The 19,274-nt window shown below is 33.3% G+C and overlaps 1 protein-coding gene across 3 annotated transcripts; it reads right to left on the bottom strand.

Moving 5' to 3' along the window:
* Positions 1–1,777: 1,777 nt before the first annotated feature.
* On the bottom strand, positions 1,778–19,086 carry LOC111045157. Of its 3 annotated transcripts, none has more exons than XM_022330476.2 (5): positions 18,806–19,086; positions 10,893–11,105; positions 8,388–8,474; positions 5,455–5,990; positions 1,778–2,345 (listed from the first exon to the last, which is right to left on the bottom strand). In XM_022330476.2, exons 1-4 carry the CDS (start codon positions 18,821–18,823, stop codon positions 5,943–5,945), a joined length of 366 nt encoding a protein of 121 aa, XP_022186168.2. In that variant the 5' UTR covers positions 18,824–19,086; the 3' UTR covers positions 1,778–2,345; positions 5,455–5,942. The 3 variants fall into 3 exon arrangements, with proteins under 3 accessions (XP_022186168.2, XP_039297749.1, XP_039297748.1); XM_039441815.1 differs by lacking the exon at positions 18,806–19,086 and adding an exon at positions 12,656–12,795; XM_039441814.1 differs by lacking the exons at positions 8,388–8,474; positions 10,893–11,105; positions 18,806–19,086 and having other exon boundaries at positions 5,455–5,943.
* Between the last annotated feature and the right edge of the window lie 188 nt (positions 19,087–19,274).

Genomic DNA, 19,274 nt, shown 5'->3' with positions numbered 1-19,274 from the left:
TGGTAGTAGGGCAAGGAAAGTAAAAAGTTGATGAGTATTTGCTGTAGCCCAGGCTTCAAAATTTACTAAATAGATTGTCATTTATTTTTTTAATTTTGCTTGCTAATAATCCCAGTTTATATCAATGGATGGGAATTATCAGATTATATTATTTAGAATGAATTATCAAAATGAAACATCAGACGAGTGGGAATCGAACGCATGTGTTGAGCCGACAGAAGATGTGATGCTTCAGATCATCAGACTATGCCTGCTAGCCAAATTGAAAATCTGATATACGAAATTTAATTTATAAAGAATAGAAACTTTTTGTGTAGTTTAGAAGTTGATATTGTGGTAATTATTCATATTAAATAAAAATATTAAGAAATTGTCAAAAACCACAGATTTTTCTGATTTTTTTCAGATTTTATTAAATCTGTGGTTTTTGACAATTTCTTAGTATTTTTATTAAAAAAGAATAGAAAATTGAATAGATAAAACTAAATATTTTTGAAGTACTTACTTAATTCTCCTGGAAGTCGACGCCTTCTTTCCAGACGACGAACAGCTTCTATCACCAGAAGTAGATGGCCACACATTTTGCTTTTCATCCTTCAAACCAGATGGAACCACTTTAGGCTCAACTTCTGGAATCCTTTTCTGGGATTTATCTTCTGGGTTCAATTTGGCCAAAAACTGCAGCACAACTGCATTCCTGCATTTCAGTGCAAGCGGTTGCACTTTAACTTGTGGCTTTTCATTCACTGAATATTTTGCCATCAAAGGTTTGGTAATTTCCGCTTCCTTGTCTGAATATTTTACCATCACATAAACATGGCCATAGTTTTTGAGTTATTTACAAAATTACAAAACACCGAAAAAATGCACCTTTAGTGCCCCCTCCCCTTCCCCCTTGGCTCTACCACCATCGATCGGTCAGTACTTCTAGTATGTTGTTTAAGAAGCCTTCCCCTACAACTGTACCAATTTTGGCTTATACTTGAATTATTTCCCCTATTTGGCATTTTTTTGTCTTCGTTGCCTGGACTAATTTCCAATGTGAGTTTTTAAAATAGAGATGCTTTCCATGTTATTTGAATGAAGTTACTTTTACTCCGTAGGGAGATTTTCTGTTTTTTAGTCCCGAGAGCGAAAAAGTGACACTTCAGTATTATGTTTCAGGGAGTAAAATGAGTACTTTAGACAGTAGAGGGATTAAAATATTATTTTTCCTCTATAATTTCAGGTAATCAATTGCCCAATGCAGCTTGGTCACTTTTTTTGAACTCATACTGTTCAGTTGTAAGCACTGTAATGGAGTCCACGTTATTATGGCAGTGTTTGATTAGCAATGGTATTGCTATCCTTGTCTATCATTCAACAAAGCGGATAGCGCTATCTCTTTCTCGCTTTGCTCTGTTGCCAGATCGTCTTTCAACAATGAATAATTAATAATTAATTAACAAAATATTTCATCTGAACTACGAAAATTCGTAATGAAATTTCTTGCTTAATAAAATATTTTTGTTTTTTAAACGAGAATGAACAGTTAATATTTCATCAATAAACCTGTATCAGCTACCGTCTGTAGAAGGCGTTGACAAGACAGAGACAACGTTTTTCTCCTATCTTTCTTCACTGTCATTATAACGTGGACCTCACTTTCCAAGAATTTGCCATTCTCACTAGGACATGGCATTTATTAGAGGTGGCTATATTGATTGATCAATATTGTGACCAATTTCTTGTCACCAATAATGTTATGTTGATACCGGTAATACAATAAAAAAATTAATTTCATGAATTATAATTTCTTTATTCATAAGCGGCAATTGAATTAATTATACACTCATTTATAAGAAAATACTATATGAGAACTTATTTATGGAAAATATCTACTACCTACTGCTGTTAATTTGACGATTTCTTTCTTAACCTTTGCAATAAAATATTTTATATTATTTATTATTATCAAATTTAAAGAAATCAAGGCATATGGGTTCCTTATTCTGTATAAGATGAAGAAGTAAAGAATGATAACTCATTTATTTCGAATATATCATGCCACTGATGATTGGATGATTTCTTCTACAGTCTAAAAAATAAATTCTCTTGAAATCTTAAAACATTTCACGGTAGAATCACAAAATCTACATCCACATGATTTGAGAATATTGCCATTAGTAGTTGATCCCAGACAAATAACTTAATTGTTTCAAAACAGTAGATTTGAAAAATCAGTATGGTTTACAGGCACAATGAATGAGATTTGAATAATAAATTGTTTCATGTTCTTCCACAATCTCTGAAAATTTCTGGAAATCTAAAAGGCATCAAGGCCCATGTCTTGCCTGGGTTTATCTCTGTAAATAAAAAAAAATGAGCAAGTAAGAACAAAAAAGTAATAATTTCAAAACAAAAATTATGTATTAAATTCCCTGAAAAGCAGCAAACTGGTTTAAAAACTGTTATCTACAAAATGCATAACTTTCAAAAGCGGCTATCTCGGAAACTGCTCTACTTGTAGGAAATTTATCAAGCTTTAGGCTATTTTGTACGGTTAGTCATGTCGGTGTAACGTACTGTTCCCAAGATACATGTTACACACGTATGTGTGAAAGCAAAAAATGCAACTCTTAAACCACCCTCATCCCTTTAGAACAAGGGGAACTAACTCCTCTTAGGGTTCCAACCTAATAACCATTAGGGATGAGGACTTTTGATAAATGTTCACTTCGATTAGGTGGAGTAAGCTCAATTGATTTGTATTTTTCTCGAAGAAATCGGAACCATTCTAACAGCTCAGAACTATTGGAAATATATTTCTGCCTACAATGAATGCTCAATAAGCTCATAAGCAGACTGGATTTTTCCCATGATTTTTTTTTTTTAATTATAAGAGCAAAAATGAAAAATTGAGACGTTTTTCAAAAATGTCACACCTTCAAGTGTGGATATCTCGTAAATTATAGAATATATAAGGAAGTATACTAATGCGGAAATATTTGAAAGGTTTGAGGGAAACCTATCTCTTTTGCGTATTTTAAAGGACAGACGGCATTCTTGGCTTGGTCATGTATTTAGTATTTAGACACAACGAATTCACGTTAAGAATACTGTATGTGAGGTATAATAATTGAACAAAGGGCTCGTGGAATATCCCGGCTACAATATCTGAAGCAAGTTACCAAAGATCTAGGGATCCAGAGCTACATCCAACTGAAACGTACAGCTCTGGACAGAAAGCTGCCCACCAATCGAATGATTGAAGCTAAAGAAAATAGAATATATAAAAACAATTCTGAGATGGATACTGTAGGAAATTATGTAAGCTTTGATTTCGTGTCTTGTACATAAGACGCATAGTTTTCGAGATATATGTGAGAAACCAAAATATGGTACCCTTGAACCACCCCCACCCCCTTAGCACAGGTAGTAGGGGTGGAGACTTTTGATATGTTTACTTCCTTAACAGAAGGAAGTTTCTGAACAGAGCTGCGAGGTCAAAAATTTAGTTCTGAACATTTTCCTCTATACGATACCCTCTATACCACTCTTTTGAACTTTCGTTCTATTCTCTGATCAATTTAAAAAATCTGGTGTGGTACACTCACACAACTTTCCTTGCTCATATTCGAAACTACGATCAGACTTTTGTATATGTGTATATATAATTGTTTTCAGAGTACTTTTTCCTTTGTGTAAATTGTGAAATTCAATGATTTTTTTAGTCGTCATTTTTTTAAAGTCGTCAAAACAGCTGTTCTACAGATGAAATATCTCGACTATGTGTTCTTTTTATGAACTGCTCTACCTACCTACCTCATGCACGAGAAGGAGGTTACAAAGTCCATTTCTCAAGGATGGGGTGGACCCCCCATTAGTTTCCCAGAAAGGAGACTCATGCCAGTTAATAGAGCTGATAAATAACTATACAGAGTATGAATTTGAAAGTAATCGGTCAAGTTATTTTGAAAAAATCGTGAAAAACATGGTTTTTTAGTAATTATCCGCCATTTTTCTCAAGAATATTACGGAGCTCCTGCAATTTTCCAAGGAAAAAACTCATGTCATTTGATAGGACCCATGGCTTGAATTTGAAGAAAATCGTTAGAGCCGTTTTCGAGAAAACCGTGAAAAACCTGGTTTTTGGTCATTATCCGCCATTTTTCTCAAGAATATTACGGAGCTCATGGAATTTTCCCAGAAATGAGACTCATGCCAGTTGATAGTGCTTATGAATATCTATCCATGGTATGAATTTGAAGTAAATCGTTAGAGCAGTTTTCGAGAAAACGGTGAAAAACATGGATTTTTAGTCATTATCCGCCATTTTTCTCAAGAATATTACGGAGCTCCTGAAATTTTCCCAGAAATGAAACTTATGCCAGTTGATAGGGCTTAAAAATAGCTATCCATGGTATAAATTTGAAGAAAATCGTTGGAGCCGTTTTCGAGAAAACCGTGAAAAACATGGTTTTTTAGTCAGTTTCCGCCATTTTTCTCAAGAATATTACGGAGCTCCTGAAATTTTCCCAGAAATGAGACTTATGCTAGTTGATAGGGCTTATAAATAGCTATCCATGATATAAATTTGAAGAAAATCGTTAGAGCCATTTTCGAGAAAAACGTGAAAAACATGGTTTTTTAGTAATTATCCGCCATTTTTTCCGCCATCTTGAATTTAATTTTATTGAATTTCTTATTGTCGGGTCCTCATGGTATAGGGACCTTAAGTTTAAAATTTCAAGTCGATCGGTTAATTAGGAATGGAGTTATCGTGTTCACAGACATACACACACACACACACACACATACACACACACACACACACACATACACACATACACACACACAGACCAATACCCAAAAATCATGTTTTTGGACTCAGGGGACCTTGAAACGTATAGAAAACTTGAAATTGGGGTACCTTAATTTTTTTTGGAAAGCAATACTTTCCTTACCTATGGTAGTAGGGCAAGGAAAGTAAAAAGTTGATGAGTATTTGCTGTAGCCCAGGCTTCAAAATTTACTAAATAGATTGTCATTTATTTTTTTAATTTTGCTTGCTAATAATCCCAGTTTATATCAATGGATGGGAATTATCAGATTATATTATTTAGAATGAATTATCAAAATGAAACATGAGACGAGTGGGAATCGAACGCATGTGTTGAGCCGACAGAAGATGTGATGCTTCAGATCATCAGACTATGCCTGCTAGCCAAATTGAAAATCTGATATACGAAATTTAATTTATAAAGAATAGAAACTTTTTGTGTAGTTTAGAAGTTGATATTGTGGTAATTATTCATATTAAATAAAAATATTAAGAAATTGTCAAAAACCACAGATTTTTCTGATTTTTTTCAGATTTTATTAAATCTGTGGTTTTTGACAATTTCTTAGTATTTTTATTAAAAAAGAATAGAAAATTGAATAGATAAAACTAAATATTTTTGAAGTACTTACTTAATTCTCCTGGAAGTCGACGCCTTCTTTCCAGACGACGAACAGCTTCTATCACCAGAAGTAGATGGCCACACATTTTGCTTTTCATCCTTCAAACCAGATGGAACCACTTTAGGCTCAACTTCTGGAATCCTTTTCTGGGATTTATCTTCTGGGTTCAATTTGGCCAAAAACTGCAGCACAACTGCATTCCTGCATTTCAGTGCAAGCGGTTGCACTTTAACTTGTGGCTTTTCATTCACTGAATATTTTGCCATCAAAGGTTTGGTAATTTCCGCTTCCTTGTCTGAATATTTTACCATCACCTGTTTAGTAAGGTTTGCTTTTTTGGCCGCATCCGAGTTTTTTGCATGCATAGGAACGAATTCGAAATTTGGATGCACTGGCATCAATGATTTCTTCTTCTTATCATCTATGCCTCCCATTTCATTGCTATCATCAGAATCCCAAAGAAAGTCAACGGTTTTTGACTTCTCTTTCTTCAAGTCCTAGAAGTACTGTTTGGCATCAAAGGGCTCCTTAGTGGCAACTCCTGCCTGGAAAAATAGAGACAAAATAAAAACACTTCACTTGAATGAGCTACTTTCACAAATTAATAACAACAATATGGAAACTTGAAGTACCCTTTATTATTTAAAATATTACAACGACTAGTTTCGACCATAGGTCATTTTCATAGGTCTTGGACTTGAACTTAGGTCATTTTCAAGTTGAAATGTGGAAAATAGTATCAACTTGTTCATTTATTTTCCACATAAAAACTTGAAAATGACCTAAGTTATGGTCGGAACTAGTCGTTGTAATATTTTAAATAATAAAGGGTAATTCAAGTTTCCATATCGTTTTTATTAATAGAGACAAAATAGTATATTTCGTAGCTAGAGCGGGAAATGCGTGTTTACCGGCTCGAGATCGCAGTTTAAAGTTCGAGACGATGTCGAGAAGGACATATGTAGGCCTTAGGTCTTGTTCCCCGAAACTATCTTTGAGCAATAATGTATCAATCGTATGTGAACGTATCATATGAAAATTTGGAAAAGTGATGAACCAAAGATTTGACAAATGAAATTCTGAAGAAAATAGACTAAAAGTGAAATCTTGACTAAGGTAACTGAAAACTTGACGAATTAGAAATTCGACAAACTGGAAGCTTGACTAATTGATAGCTTGACAAAATGAGATCTGACTAAATGATAACTTGAGGTACTGAAAATTTGACGAATTGAAAACTTGACAAAATTTTAATCGGCATGATCGGGCACAATCAGCTATTATTCAAAGTCCGAAAATACAAATTTTGAGTAAACAGGGCCCCCAGCTGATCTGATTATGTCTTCCGACCTCCATATGAGGTACGGAAAACAGCTCATTACGTTCTAAGGTGGCGAAAATCAATCTTTAATTTTCTATAAATCATACGCACATAGTGCGCATAGTGCTATAGTGAGATTCACGTTATAAAGTCAGCACCTTGATTAAAATTAGTTTCCTATCCTTGTCTGTCATTACACAAAGCAGATAGTTCTATCCTTTTCCACCCTCCGCACTGTTGACAATGAACCTCCAAATATTTCACCAACAACCAAACAATTGGTAGTTAGTTAACTAACAAAATATTTCATCTCAATTGTACTGTTAATATGAGAAAATGTGTTTTATTGACAAACAGATTATATTTGAGATTGAATTAATAATTATTAACAAAAATCATGAATTATTATAATTATGATCAGATACAGGTACCGGAATAACTTAAAACACAGCTATCTAATAGTTACATACGTCTTTCTTGTTCTTTTATCTGCTATACTATGTTTCATATTTGCAAGGTTTTCTATTTTTTTTGTATCTTGTTTTTTTTCTAAAACTCAATAGTATATATTAGTTAAGTTATTTTATTTTCATTTTAATGTATTGTTTTTTCAAATGGTATGCTCAATGTGTGTTATGAGGGCAATAATGGGATTCAGTTCCTGGTGCCCTCAAATATGTAAATTTTCAAATAAATAATATAAGAGGCGATGGAAACAGAAAACTGGCAACTCTGTAGTCCTATCATTTGCACTGACTTTATAACATGAATCTCGTGGGAGATCTGATATGAGGTATCTGATGTTCTGATGTGCACCACCCACTATTCCATAAGCTTTTGATAAGATAAGTTAAGGCTGTGCAAAGGCTAAAAATAAACTTTTTACTGGTGATATTTTTCAAAGTTTTTCGATTTGTATATCATCAAACTATCAAATTAAAAAGTTTTCTCAGGAAAACATTTTTTTTCTAATCATTACTTTTTGAGCGCCTGAAGTTAAAATTTTTGGGACAGAACATTTCAAATTCAGTAAGAGATCCATGAGATTTAGAGGATGAATTCTTCATGATATTATTTTTGATTGAATGAAACAAAAAAAATCTGAAAATATTAATTTTTGAGAAAGTTACTAAATTTACCATAAATGACCAAAAATAACTCAAATAAAAGTTATTTTTGGTCATTTTTAGTAAATTGAGTTAAACTTTCTCAAAAATTGATATTTTCAGAAAAATGTTATTTTATTCAATCAACAATACCATGAAGAATGTATCCTCTAAATCTCATGGATTTATCTCTTACCGAATTTGAAATGTTCTGTCCCAAAAATTTTAACTTTAGGCGCACATATCTCAAAAAGTAATAATCGGAAAAAATATATTTTCCTGAGAAAACTTTTCCATTATGATAGCTTAATGATGTACAAATCGAAAAACTTTGAAAAATATCTCAGTAAAAAGTTTATTTTTAGCCTTTGCACAGCCTTGATCCATGCACCCGTTGAGCGACCACTTCAAGAGTCGTTCCCTCCAAATGTAATTTAATACTTTAAAAGTCGCTTCCCGCTGGTTCGGAACCCACGTGAATCGATAACTATCTCGAAAAATATTTGTTACATTACCTCAATCATATAGTTCCTTATCTCAATATCTCTCTTTCGCTGTTTGTTGAAACAGCCTGTATCTTCGTCTTCAGTTGAAGATTCATCCTGAAATCATCATGAATTCTCAATGAAAATAAAATTCCAAGTAGGTTTGTAACAGTTACAAATGAAATACATAGTTCTCGAAATCAAAAGAAATCGTAAAATACGATGAACTTAATTGAACACTGTAATTCAAATTTGAATCCAATAATAACATAATCTATAATAATTATAATAATTATAATAAGAGGGAGCTATAATAAAAGATCTATATTTTAACATTGAATAACAAAAAAGACAAGTTTATCACCTTCCTCCCAATGAAAATGGACAACCAATCTCAGATCTAAAACTAAAATCACACAGTATTGGGAGTCATGAGACTTTCAACTAGATATGTACAGAAATAGAAAAAGTAAAAACAAAAAATACCTTTGTGTCATGTTGGACGATCATTTGAAATGGATTGCACATACACTAGGCTAATATCTCTATAATAAATTAAAGTATCTGATTCACACTTTTCATAAAATAACCCAGTTATCGAATCGTGTCATTATTAGAAATATCTATTTAGCAAATGCACATGTCATCCTTTAGACTGTTTAGAGGTGTGAAGTGGTGAATATGATACTCATTTGAAGTAAGTCTTCAATCTTCAGAGATTTTTAATCGGAGCAGCTTTGAGCAAACCTTGGGATTCCCAGTAGAGCCTTTTTTCAAGAAATTAATGTCCTATCGATCAGGTAACAATACATTAAAAACTTGATCCTATCTATTAATAAAGCCAAAAATTCACCACAACCCCGTGCACTCTCAGTTACAATACTCGACCACTAAGTACAAATCAATCTATAATAAGATTTCCCAGACTCTCAGTAAGCAGAAGGCAATTCGATCACAACTACAATATTCTCATAAATAAAATACTCAGGAGTCTGTTAGCACATAAAATAAATAAAAACTTCATTAGTCTAGTCGATGACTGGGTGAAATCTATCATTTTTTCAAAATAACTTCATAATCTTGTGATGAAATAATGTAAACAAGTTTTAGCAATGTTAATGAGAATCTTATTCAAGTAATTTAAATCCACTTCATTTTTCTATTTTGTTTATAGAAAATATAATAAATAAAGTCAAAATCAGTAATTTGTTTGCATGCTCATTTGTGGTCTAGGATGTTGAAAATAAATGTGAAAGCTCCGTATTAAGCTTCAATGTTACAAAATGTGAGAACATTATTATCTATTTTTTGAAGAAAATCTATGTATGTAATACTAATGAATAATTATATTCATTTTCTTAAAATTTCAACCCATTGCTAGCGAAAAGACTAATTTATTGCCTATCAATGCCATTAAAATAATTGAAAATTTTGAAGAACTTTGTTTTTAAATTCTATCGCATTATTTTTGTTTATATTGCTCTATATTCATGGTTCAAGGATGCACTGCAAAAAATTGTATTTGTATTATTTTGATCAATTGGCAAATAAATTGAATTCAATTGAAAAAATAGTCCGCCTATCTCTCATATTATACAGAGTTGGACAATGAAGTATTCGAATGATTTGAAATTGTAGTCCAGTTACACACACATTTTTAAACGAACCTCAAATAATTTTTCCTCCTACCTCTAATGTTATCATTGAGGGAAAATTAAAGAGGCGTCTTTTTTTGTCCATATACTTCTGTAGACATTGTGAAAAAAGTCAATGTGGGCCTACTCTTCTGAAGCGTTGCACGTGGTATCTATGGAGTTTATTTTGTTATTATCTCACTCAGAGCTCTTTATCACTCAGAGTTATTATCTCGCAAAGTGTATGTGTTTCTATGTACAGTATTGTAGCCCATAAAAAAGTAGTTACAGGTCCGATGACTGAGGAAGTCTCTCCACATCTCCACTCAAAGAAATGCAGCATCCAGGACAGGTCTGCATTAGAAATGCCATAGCATTCTCTCGATATATGTCATGATGGAACTGTACAGTATTGAGGTGTTATACAGGATTATTCGTAATTGCAATATAAACAGAGATAACAAACAGTCAACCCCAATCTTCAGCCATCTTATTCACATGAGCAGATAAAGCAAGTTACATCTTTAATAGCATTTCGTCATCAACGTCTACATAAGTGTTAGGATAAAAACAGACGCTATACAGGAGTTATTTTTTTATGTTAAAAAAGTCATTGTTACAATTATTATTTTTTCTCTCCAGTTATCAAAATGAGAATGGTTATCGGAATACTGTACAAAAAATATAATTTCGTTAAAAAATTAGTGTGACCCTGCTACATACATACATAGGTACCCTATTATACATACTTCATTGTCCAACCCTGTATTACCGTATATGAACAGCGAATATAATATGAATATATTATATAATATAAAAGTGGTTCATTTAAATGTTGATAATATTGAAAAAATTACATATCATGTTCTACGGATTTTATGACTGTTAATGCTTCAGTTACCTCGTGGCTCTGGTAAGGAGCCTCTTCAGCGGAAAACCCCAAGAGTCTACGATACTCTTTGTAGTCTTCTTCGTTACGCAATCTGACGGATTCTTCGTGAAGTTTTTGCTCGTCAGCATAGGAGATAATATTCGCAGTGCATACCCCATTGTTGAAATGAGACACCTTTAGCAATGATTCTTTCAATTTTTCAATCGAAGCGTACTCCATACTCTGCAAAAAAAAGGTTTCACAGTAGGCCTTTTTAGCTAATTAAAAATAACGAACCGTTCCAATAAACGATATATTGACAAAATGTTAAAATAAAATGAGACAGATGATAGAAAACATTCAAGGAAAAATGCGCCAAAATATTGATATTGTTATAAAGTTCAATCAATATTTCTCATATCAGAAAAACTAATTCACAGTGCCCCGCCCTTAGTGCAACACCCAAACCAAACATTCATTGACCTACGGTACAATATTATCTTATCTATAACTGATTTGACGTAATGAACCGTTGGTATGAAACGTTGAGAATCAATTACATCCTAAAATCATTAAACTAATATAAACATAGAAAACCGTAACATTAAAATTGCGATGTCACGAGCTACGTGAACGATAGGCCTGAGCTTCAAGGAACAACTATTTGTTTATGAAGTGAATTGACTTTGTTGAATAAATATCACAGAAAGGCTCCAACTTTTGAAGCTGAAGTTCTAGAGTACAGTTCTTTATTCTTGGAAATAAAACGCAAACTGAGCTACTAAAAAAACACTTGAGCTACACATAATAATAAAATTATAGGCTGCTAAAGAACACCAAGCTATTTGATAGTTCAATGTACAAAAATCATACAGCTATATCATAAATAACCTACCATCATGAAATTATTATGTTATTATTTAAAATATCAACAAAAGCATATAATTTGTGGTGATGATTTATTTTATTTGATTCAGGTACAATTTCAAATCAAATTGAATTGAAGCCTTGAAATTGTTACAGCCACTTTGAGGTGAAATATTTTTGAGTTGTAGTTAACAAAATTTTAGCAAGAAGCCTACATAAATTTAATACCAATATCTATAAAAATATCACCTTCACTTGCAGTAGCCTGCCTACACAGAAATCCCATAATATAATATTATGTTCGAAGTAAGATCAGTTTCAGAATAATTAACTGAAAAGCTACAAATAACAATTTGCCTCCTAATCTTATTCAAATGTTATGGAAGTTAATGCAATGGTTAGCATTGACAAATCAGTATACGTTTAATAAGATGATTAGTAATAGTATAGTCGATGAATAATGATAGTATGTTTTTAAGCTTGCCTATGATGGCTCAGTTTATAAGACACGAATAACTTAATTTTTGTCATCTACATAATACTAATTTCTAAAATAATAATATATCTCTTATTTTTAGTGTATTGTTGAGCTGTATAATAAATTACGAATAATCTAATAATACTAATAGATTATGCTACTCTAATTAGGCTACACTAGAGATTATTACTATGGTAGAAAAATTGATAATTTCTATATAATTTTTACATCTCAAGCAATGGCAAATTGTAATATTTCAAATGAAAGCAATTATCTATTAATTTTTAATCCTTATCATCTAGAGCTACCGTACTCAATTTTATCATACTTCTTACTTTTATAATATGAATAAATAATATAACTATATCATCAATTTTTCTACTGTTATCACAATGGAACCCAAATGAAATATCAATTCTATTAGTGTGAAACTTTTTGTGTAACGTACCATAAGAGCACTAATGTGATGTATTATCAATTTAACTGTTACTATAGCAAATAGATTTATGAACTGGCTCAGTTTATAAACTTGATTATTTTGTCAACTCAAGGAAAGCGATCGTCTTCGAATCTTTATAAATAATTCAATCAAAAGCTACGGAATAGTAGGGTAGTAAGCCACCAGGGGTAAACATATCTTATCTTATCTTTAAATCCTTATCAATTGTGCCTTATTGAAGTTGGAAAGTGAAGGTTGATTTTATATGTAGAAGAGAAAATTGATAGATCTATACATTTAATTGAACTGAATGAATACAACTTGTTTATCAAATCAATAAGAAGTCAACTACGAATATAATAGAAAATAATTGCAACAGGTGTTTAGATTATAAATATTTTTTCAATTCAAATTCTTTTATCCGCATTTGTCATTGTTTGAACATTGAATGAATCAAGTGAAAAATTTTCTTCTTGTAAATGTATAATACCGTATATGATCAGATAGGGTATAAGGTTAAGATTAAATTACTGATCATTTTAGAGTTCAACATAACAGTTCTTGAAGCTTACCTGGTAATGATGTGATAAAAAATTTATGAGGTAGAACAGAAAGTGGATTAGAATGGTTCAAATTCTTATTTAGAATAGCGCACGTAATATGGGATCATATTTTTATCAATTATTTTATTGATCATGCTGTAGAATTGAATACGGTAAAATACCGAACATGTCAACAATAAAGCCACTAACTTATTTAACTTGCCAGTAAATTAGAAACAAACCAATAATAAAGTACCGTAAATAATTAGGCCTACACAAACTTTTGTACGTCCACTAAGGAATAGGATTAGATTAACAAAAATTTAATATTAAATTGAAATACCTTCAAAGAGGTAGGTACCTCATCCTAATACTCTTCATAAGAGACTAAAGTGGAGAGAAAAATTATTTCAACAATAAAGTGGAGCAAAATGAAGGTCCAGTAATATAAGAAAGAAATAGAAGATGTACACAGTAAATTGGCACTAATCTGTCCCTATAAACGATTGATGGGAAGGCACCGTTGCACATTTCAGCCAGGATAGTTGCATGATAATTGTGTAAGGTCATATACATTACATGGTCATATATACCTTTCAAAGATCCTTGACCAAATTTTATCAAAGATTTGAGTCCCTATATTATTGGACCAGTGTTTGGCTATCATTTCTTTGATAAAATATGACCTACACCATCAAAATTCGTTGATCTAAGATCTTTGACCAAAAATTGCATTAATTATTTGATCGTGTAATGGCTCCCAAGAGCCCAAGTTCAGACCTATGGAGATCTCAATCATTAAAAAAGTATCATTTTGTAGGTACAGATTTTTTAATAGTCAATCGATACCTAATGTTGCTGTTTCCATGCATTATTGCTGTTTCCACACATTGTGCGTGGTTAATGGGATGAGCGATGATGAAATATCCATGTCCCCGGCGGGATTCGAACGGACTCGCAAGACGGCTAAGCAAGAGCTTAGCAGACTGAAAATGCAAGCTCCAGAACACTAGACCACATCGGCCTGATAGTTCACTGAAGTATTAGAACATTTCAGATTTAACACAGTTTTAACACATTTATCTTTATCTGAAAATTTTCAATGTGATTTTTTTCGTTTTTTGCTTTCTATAGAATGCTATGTGGAATGCTCTCTGCTTTCCTAACCTTTACTAGATAAGTTACTAACTTACTTACTTCTTGATACTTACTTAGTTCAGTACCTACCTAATTCATTAGTTTCAATCCATGACCGGTGGTCACCGGCGATAGAATTCAGATTTTGTCAGAAGGTGAAAAGCATTATAACACTAACTGAGACGGCCGTAGATAGTAGGCTTACGTTTTGTATGGCTCTGCGGCTCAACTAAGTTATCACTTTCTGTCCCTCATCAGTTACATCTGGTTTGGAGCCATCTCAAAATTGTTCAACCAAGAGGTCGTCTATGCATTATTACGGACATGCGACTATTCTATGCAAATTGAAGCTTAGGCTAGGCGCACACCAGTTAGTCAAGACAACACCAGACACGTTTAGTCACAATACTTCACATAGCTGCTTGTCACGCAACTCACACTAATTAGTCATTGCAATTAGACGCATGTCTTCATGAAGTATTCATGAGAAGTATTGTGACTAAACGTGACTATAGTCTTGTCTTGACTAACCGCGGTGTAGGCTATATACCCAGCCTTACTTAATTCCCTAAAATATTGATCTAACAACATTCTTTATATTATCTTCTATAGTAGCCTACTCTTACATTTCTCTTCCCATTACGAACTGCTTGTTAACGGTACCGGTACCTTTGAACCACCCGTAGGGTGCCACCCGTACTATATAATACGGTATTGTGCTTTATTTGGAGGTCTTATACTTTATACTTTGTAAGCAAGATAAAGTACCGGTACGCAAAAATACTTCATTTTGCTCAATAAAGTGCTATATAATAAAGTACGAGGAAATCAAAACATTTTAGGTTACAGTAGTAGAGTGGCGTAGACTGTCAGATTTCAAATAAATAGACATTTTTACTGATAGAAAGTAACAGGTAGCAGGTAACAAATGGAACGGACTGCTCCACCAAATACGTATACGTTACCATGGCATTTCATTATTGAACTCATTTTCAATTCATTATATTCATGTATTGTATTTTGAATATTCATTCAAAATTTCTATATTTACATGGGCTACTTATAAAAGTAAAAAGTTATTAAAAACATGAAACACCCATTATTTATTTTTCCAGGAGCACATTCAAGCTCGAAAAAAATACTACTCAATAATCAGCGTTGTGGAGCACTTGATAGAAGAAACCCATGAATATATTGATATGGATACTAATATGAAGATTTTAAACGTTGTAGGCAAAAGCAGTACTAAATGAAATGTAAAAGACGATTTTCATATCTATACTACAGCAAAATTAAATAGAAATAAAGTAATAAATATCATTCAATTCGATTTAGACAATCCCATTTTTGATAAAATTATGCAAACCAAGAGATAGAGCATATGGAGGATAGTCATATATGTACATAAATTAGTCAATACTTTTGTTAGGTATTTATTTATTATATATTTTCATTTGAACTTGAAAATGGCTTCAATAAGCTGAAACCTTTATTTATTTTATATAAATAAAGGGTGCTTTATGTTTGTATAATGTTTATCCAATAAATCAGTCAAAATTGTATTTTGAGAAGTACACATATCTCAGGCTTTGGCCAAAGGGGTGCAATTTTTTGCAGTAATTTTCATAATCGTGTGTACCTCAAATCATTTTGCAATAGCCTAGAGTTAATTAAATTGTTGAAGAGCAACAATACTATGCATTTTTTCAAGGCGTATAACTTACATTTCGAATTTAGATGACCAACTCTATAACTTTATTGGATTAAATAAAATAAATTACATGTTTTTTTCTATGATACTACACTATACAATTCTAATGTAAGAGCGTGTGCTTTGTAACAAAAAAATTAATTTACCTATTTAATGATTTATGATTATTTTCTTCATATATTACCAGTATATAATCAATAACTTTCCAGGCTATCATGCATGTTCTTATTTGAATTCTATCATTAGTTATTATTAATAGGATAATTATAATGGGTTTGAATAGAAATCACTGATATTCAAGTCAATAATGTATATTCTTGTGAGTATAAATAAGAATGCCACAAAGAACTATACTGACAGAAATTTTTAAATATACAGGTAAAAATGACATGTACTTTACTTAAACCTAAAGTACTATATTTTTTGGCCTGTGATTACCAATGTAATTTATTTTTCATAAAAAAATGTGGCAACCCTAACCCCCACCCCCTTAGCTAAGATGGTATATAGAGGTGGAAACTTTTGATATGTTTACCTCTTTACTACCATAGACAGAACTGTTGGGTCAAAAATTGTCTTCCAAACTTTTTTTGAGCATTCATTTCCGGGACTACAGAATATTGCCAGAATTACTACTGTACCAGTACCTATAACCAGTAACCAGAGGCGGGTTAAAGAAATGAGACGGGAAAACAATGGATGGACAGGTAGAAGTTCTAGTGACCCTTCAGTGGTCGCCTATTGTTATTGAATTTCGACATTTTCGTGGTCTATTGTTAAGGTTTCCATTCCCAGGAATATATTGGTGGACCAGTGTGATTACTTAAAGGCACTTTCAACTGTATACCAGTGGTAGCATACAGTGATTGGATAAACACACACATTACTTTCGATGATAAGTACAAATTTAGTCAAACGTACGTGGTGTGTAAGTAAAGCCCACATCGATTTTTGGGCGTACATTTGTTTGCCGTCCTTATAAATTCTACTATACTGAATGGGACTTGACATACACATAATACACGTATACGGTACATGTGTTTGTCAAATCAATCTAATAGAATTTGAAAGGACGCCAAAAAATCGAATGTGAGCAAGTTGAGTTTCATCAAATGAACCATTGGGAATAATAAAATAATATACAAGTACTTGATTACTGATTCACATTCAATAACTGTAGAAAATACAAGTAACAGATGTAAGTAAGGTGCAAAGTAATAGATAAGTTGGTGCTACCAGCTAGAATTGCCTTCAAAAAAGCACACGGGGCCACTAAAAGGGTAATGAAGCGGAATTAGAGGACAATGAAGTATGCTAGTCGAGAGTTATAGAGGATGCACCTTTTTGGAACAATATAGCCCAGTGCTTGCACAGGTAGCCTAGCGCGGCCCCGTCTCCTTTCTTTTACCGCCAGAGGCACATGGTGTATAAAGGTTTATTCAGACATATGGGACTGTGCTGGTACTGTGCTGCGTTGCATTTGTGATGGGACTGCGGTCGTGTTGGGTCGCTATCATTCACACACAGGGGACTGTGCTGCGGCCGTGCTGTTGCTGTTTTGCTCTGTATTACGTCATTCCACTGCAATCACTTCATTACTTCAGTCACAGAGATGGATTCCGACGAAGAGGATGTCATTATAGCGGTTTATGCGTTTATTGTATTACAAGAAGAAGAAGAAGAAGAAACAAAGAGGCCAAAATATTGGGTACACCAGCTGTGGAAAGCAAGAGATGGAGACGGAGAATTCCACACAATATTTTCGCGTCTTAAAAGCGACCCAGTGAAATTTTCCAAGTATTTTCGTATGAGTTTACCGAAGTTTGAGAACATTTTGAAAATACTTGAGAATGATATAACAAAACAGCACTCGAGGTGAAGGTAGCCAGTTTCTCCAGAAGAAAGGTTGGCATTGATATTAAAATTAAAATACCTGGGTTCAGGCAATTCACAACTGTCTATCAGCTTCAGCTGATTGGCTCCTTCGACAGTGAACTCTATTATTTTTCAAAGATTGGAAGCTATATGAAAGTGTATGGTTGATAAAGGAATGCCAGAATCAACAGAGGAAATGCGGGGAAAAATAGCTGAGAAGTTTGGTTCAATATGGCAGTTCCCCAATTGTATAAGTACAATTGATGGGAAGCATATTGAAATTCAAGCTCCAAAAAATAGTGGGTCACTGTCACTCTACTACAACTATGAAAAGACATTTTCGGTTGTATAATTAGCATTATATTAGCGTAATTTATAGTTTGGTTGACGCAAACTATAAATTCGTGATAATTGATGTTGGTGGTTATGGAAAATCTAGTGATGGTGGAATTCTATCAAAATCAATTCTCGGTAAACGTTTGGATGAAGATCGCCAAATATTTCAGGTCCTAGACAATTACCAAATTCAGTGGAAGCCTATCCATACGTGATTGTTGGTGATGAAGCATTTCTGAGCATGCCCGAGGCTGTACGGAAACAGCCGAAGCCGCTTCGGCGACCCACAGGGCATGAGACCGTGGCCTTGAAGAGCTCTTTGAAAGAGCTCTCAAATGACACAGTCGCAACACCAACGCAGTACGGTACCAGCACAGTCCCCCATGTGTGAATGACTGTAGGCTGTAGCCATGCATTTCAAATGGAGAGACCGTTTTGGCGAATCCATCTAGAATCGACTGGCCGCAGTCCCATCGCAAACGCAATGTAGCACAGTCCCATATGTGTGAATCAACCTTTATGCTGTTATCATAGCATACCATACTATTTTGAATTTACCTTTTCATATGATGCCATTCTTTTACTTCAATCAACTAGCCCGGTGATCAGTGTTCCTAATTTTTCAGGAATATTACTGAGAGTATCAAAAAAAGTTTACAGTAATAAGAGAACAATAGAGTATCAAACTGAATGGTGTTGTTGCCAGTACAATTAACAGTCCAACTGATTCAAATTTCATGAAACATTTCCTTATTCACACATGTTCCACATGTTTTAGACATAATTTAACGCTAACGCTGTGGCTACATACGGTAACCGTAGCACAGTATATATACAGTACGGAAACTTGGCTAGTACCCTGACGCTAAAATCCGCCATCTTGTTAGGAAGCGCCGCATTGTAATAGTATTGATGTTAGGTTCGGATCACTTCAATGATCCGGATCAATTGATCTAGTTCACTGCTACGAGCCAATCAGAAGACCAGGATTGGAACTTCCCAAGGTCACGTGACGTGTTTAGTATTG

This window comes from Nilaparvata lugens, chromosome X (assembly GCF_014356525.2).
Source record: "Nilaparvata lugens isolate BPH chromosome X, ASM1435652v1, whole genome shotgun sequence".
Classification (NCBI taxonomy): Eukaryota; Metazoa; Arthropoda; class Insecta; order Hemiptera; family Delphacidae; genus Nilaparvata; species Nilaparvata lugens.
Note: the sequence above shows the minus strand (reverse complement) of the source record. Positions and strands in the feature narration are given on the sequence as shown.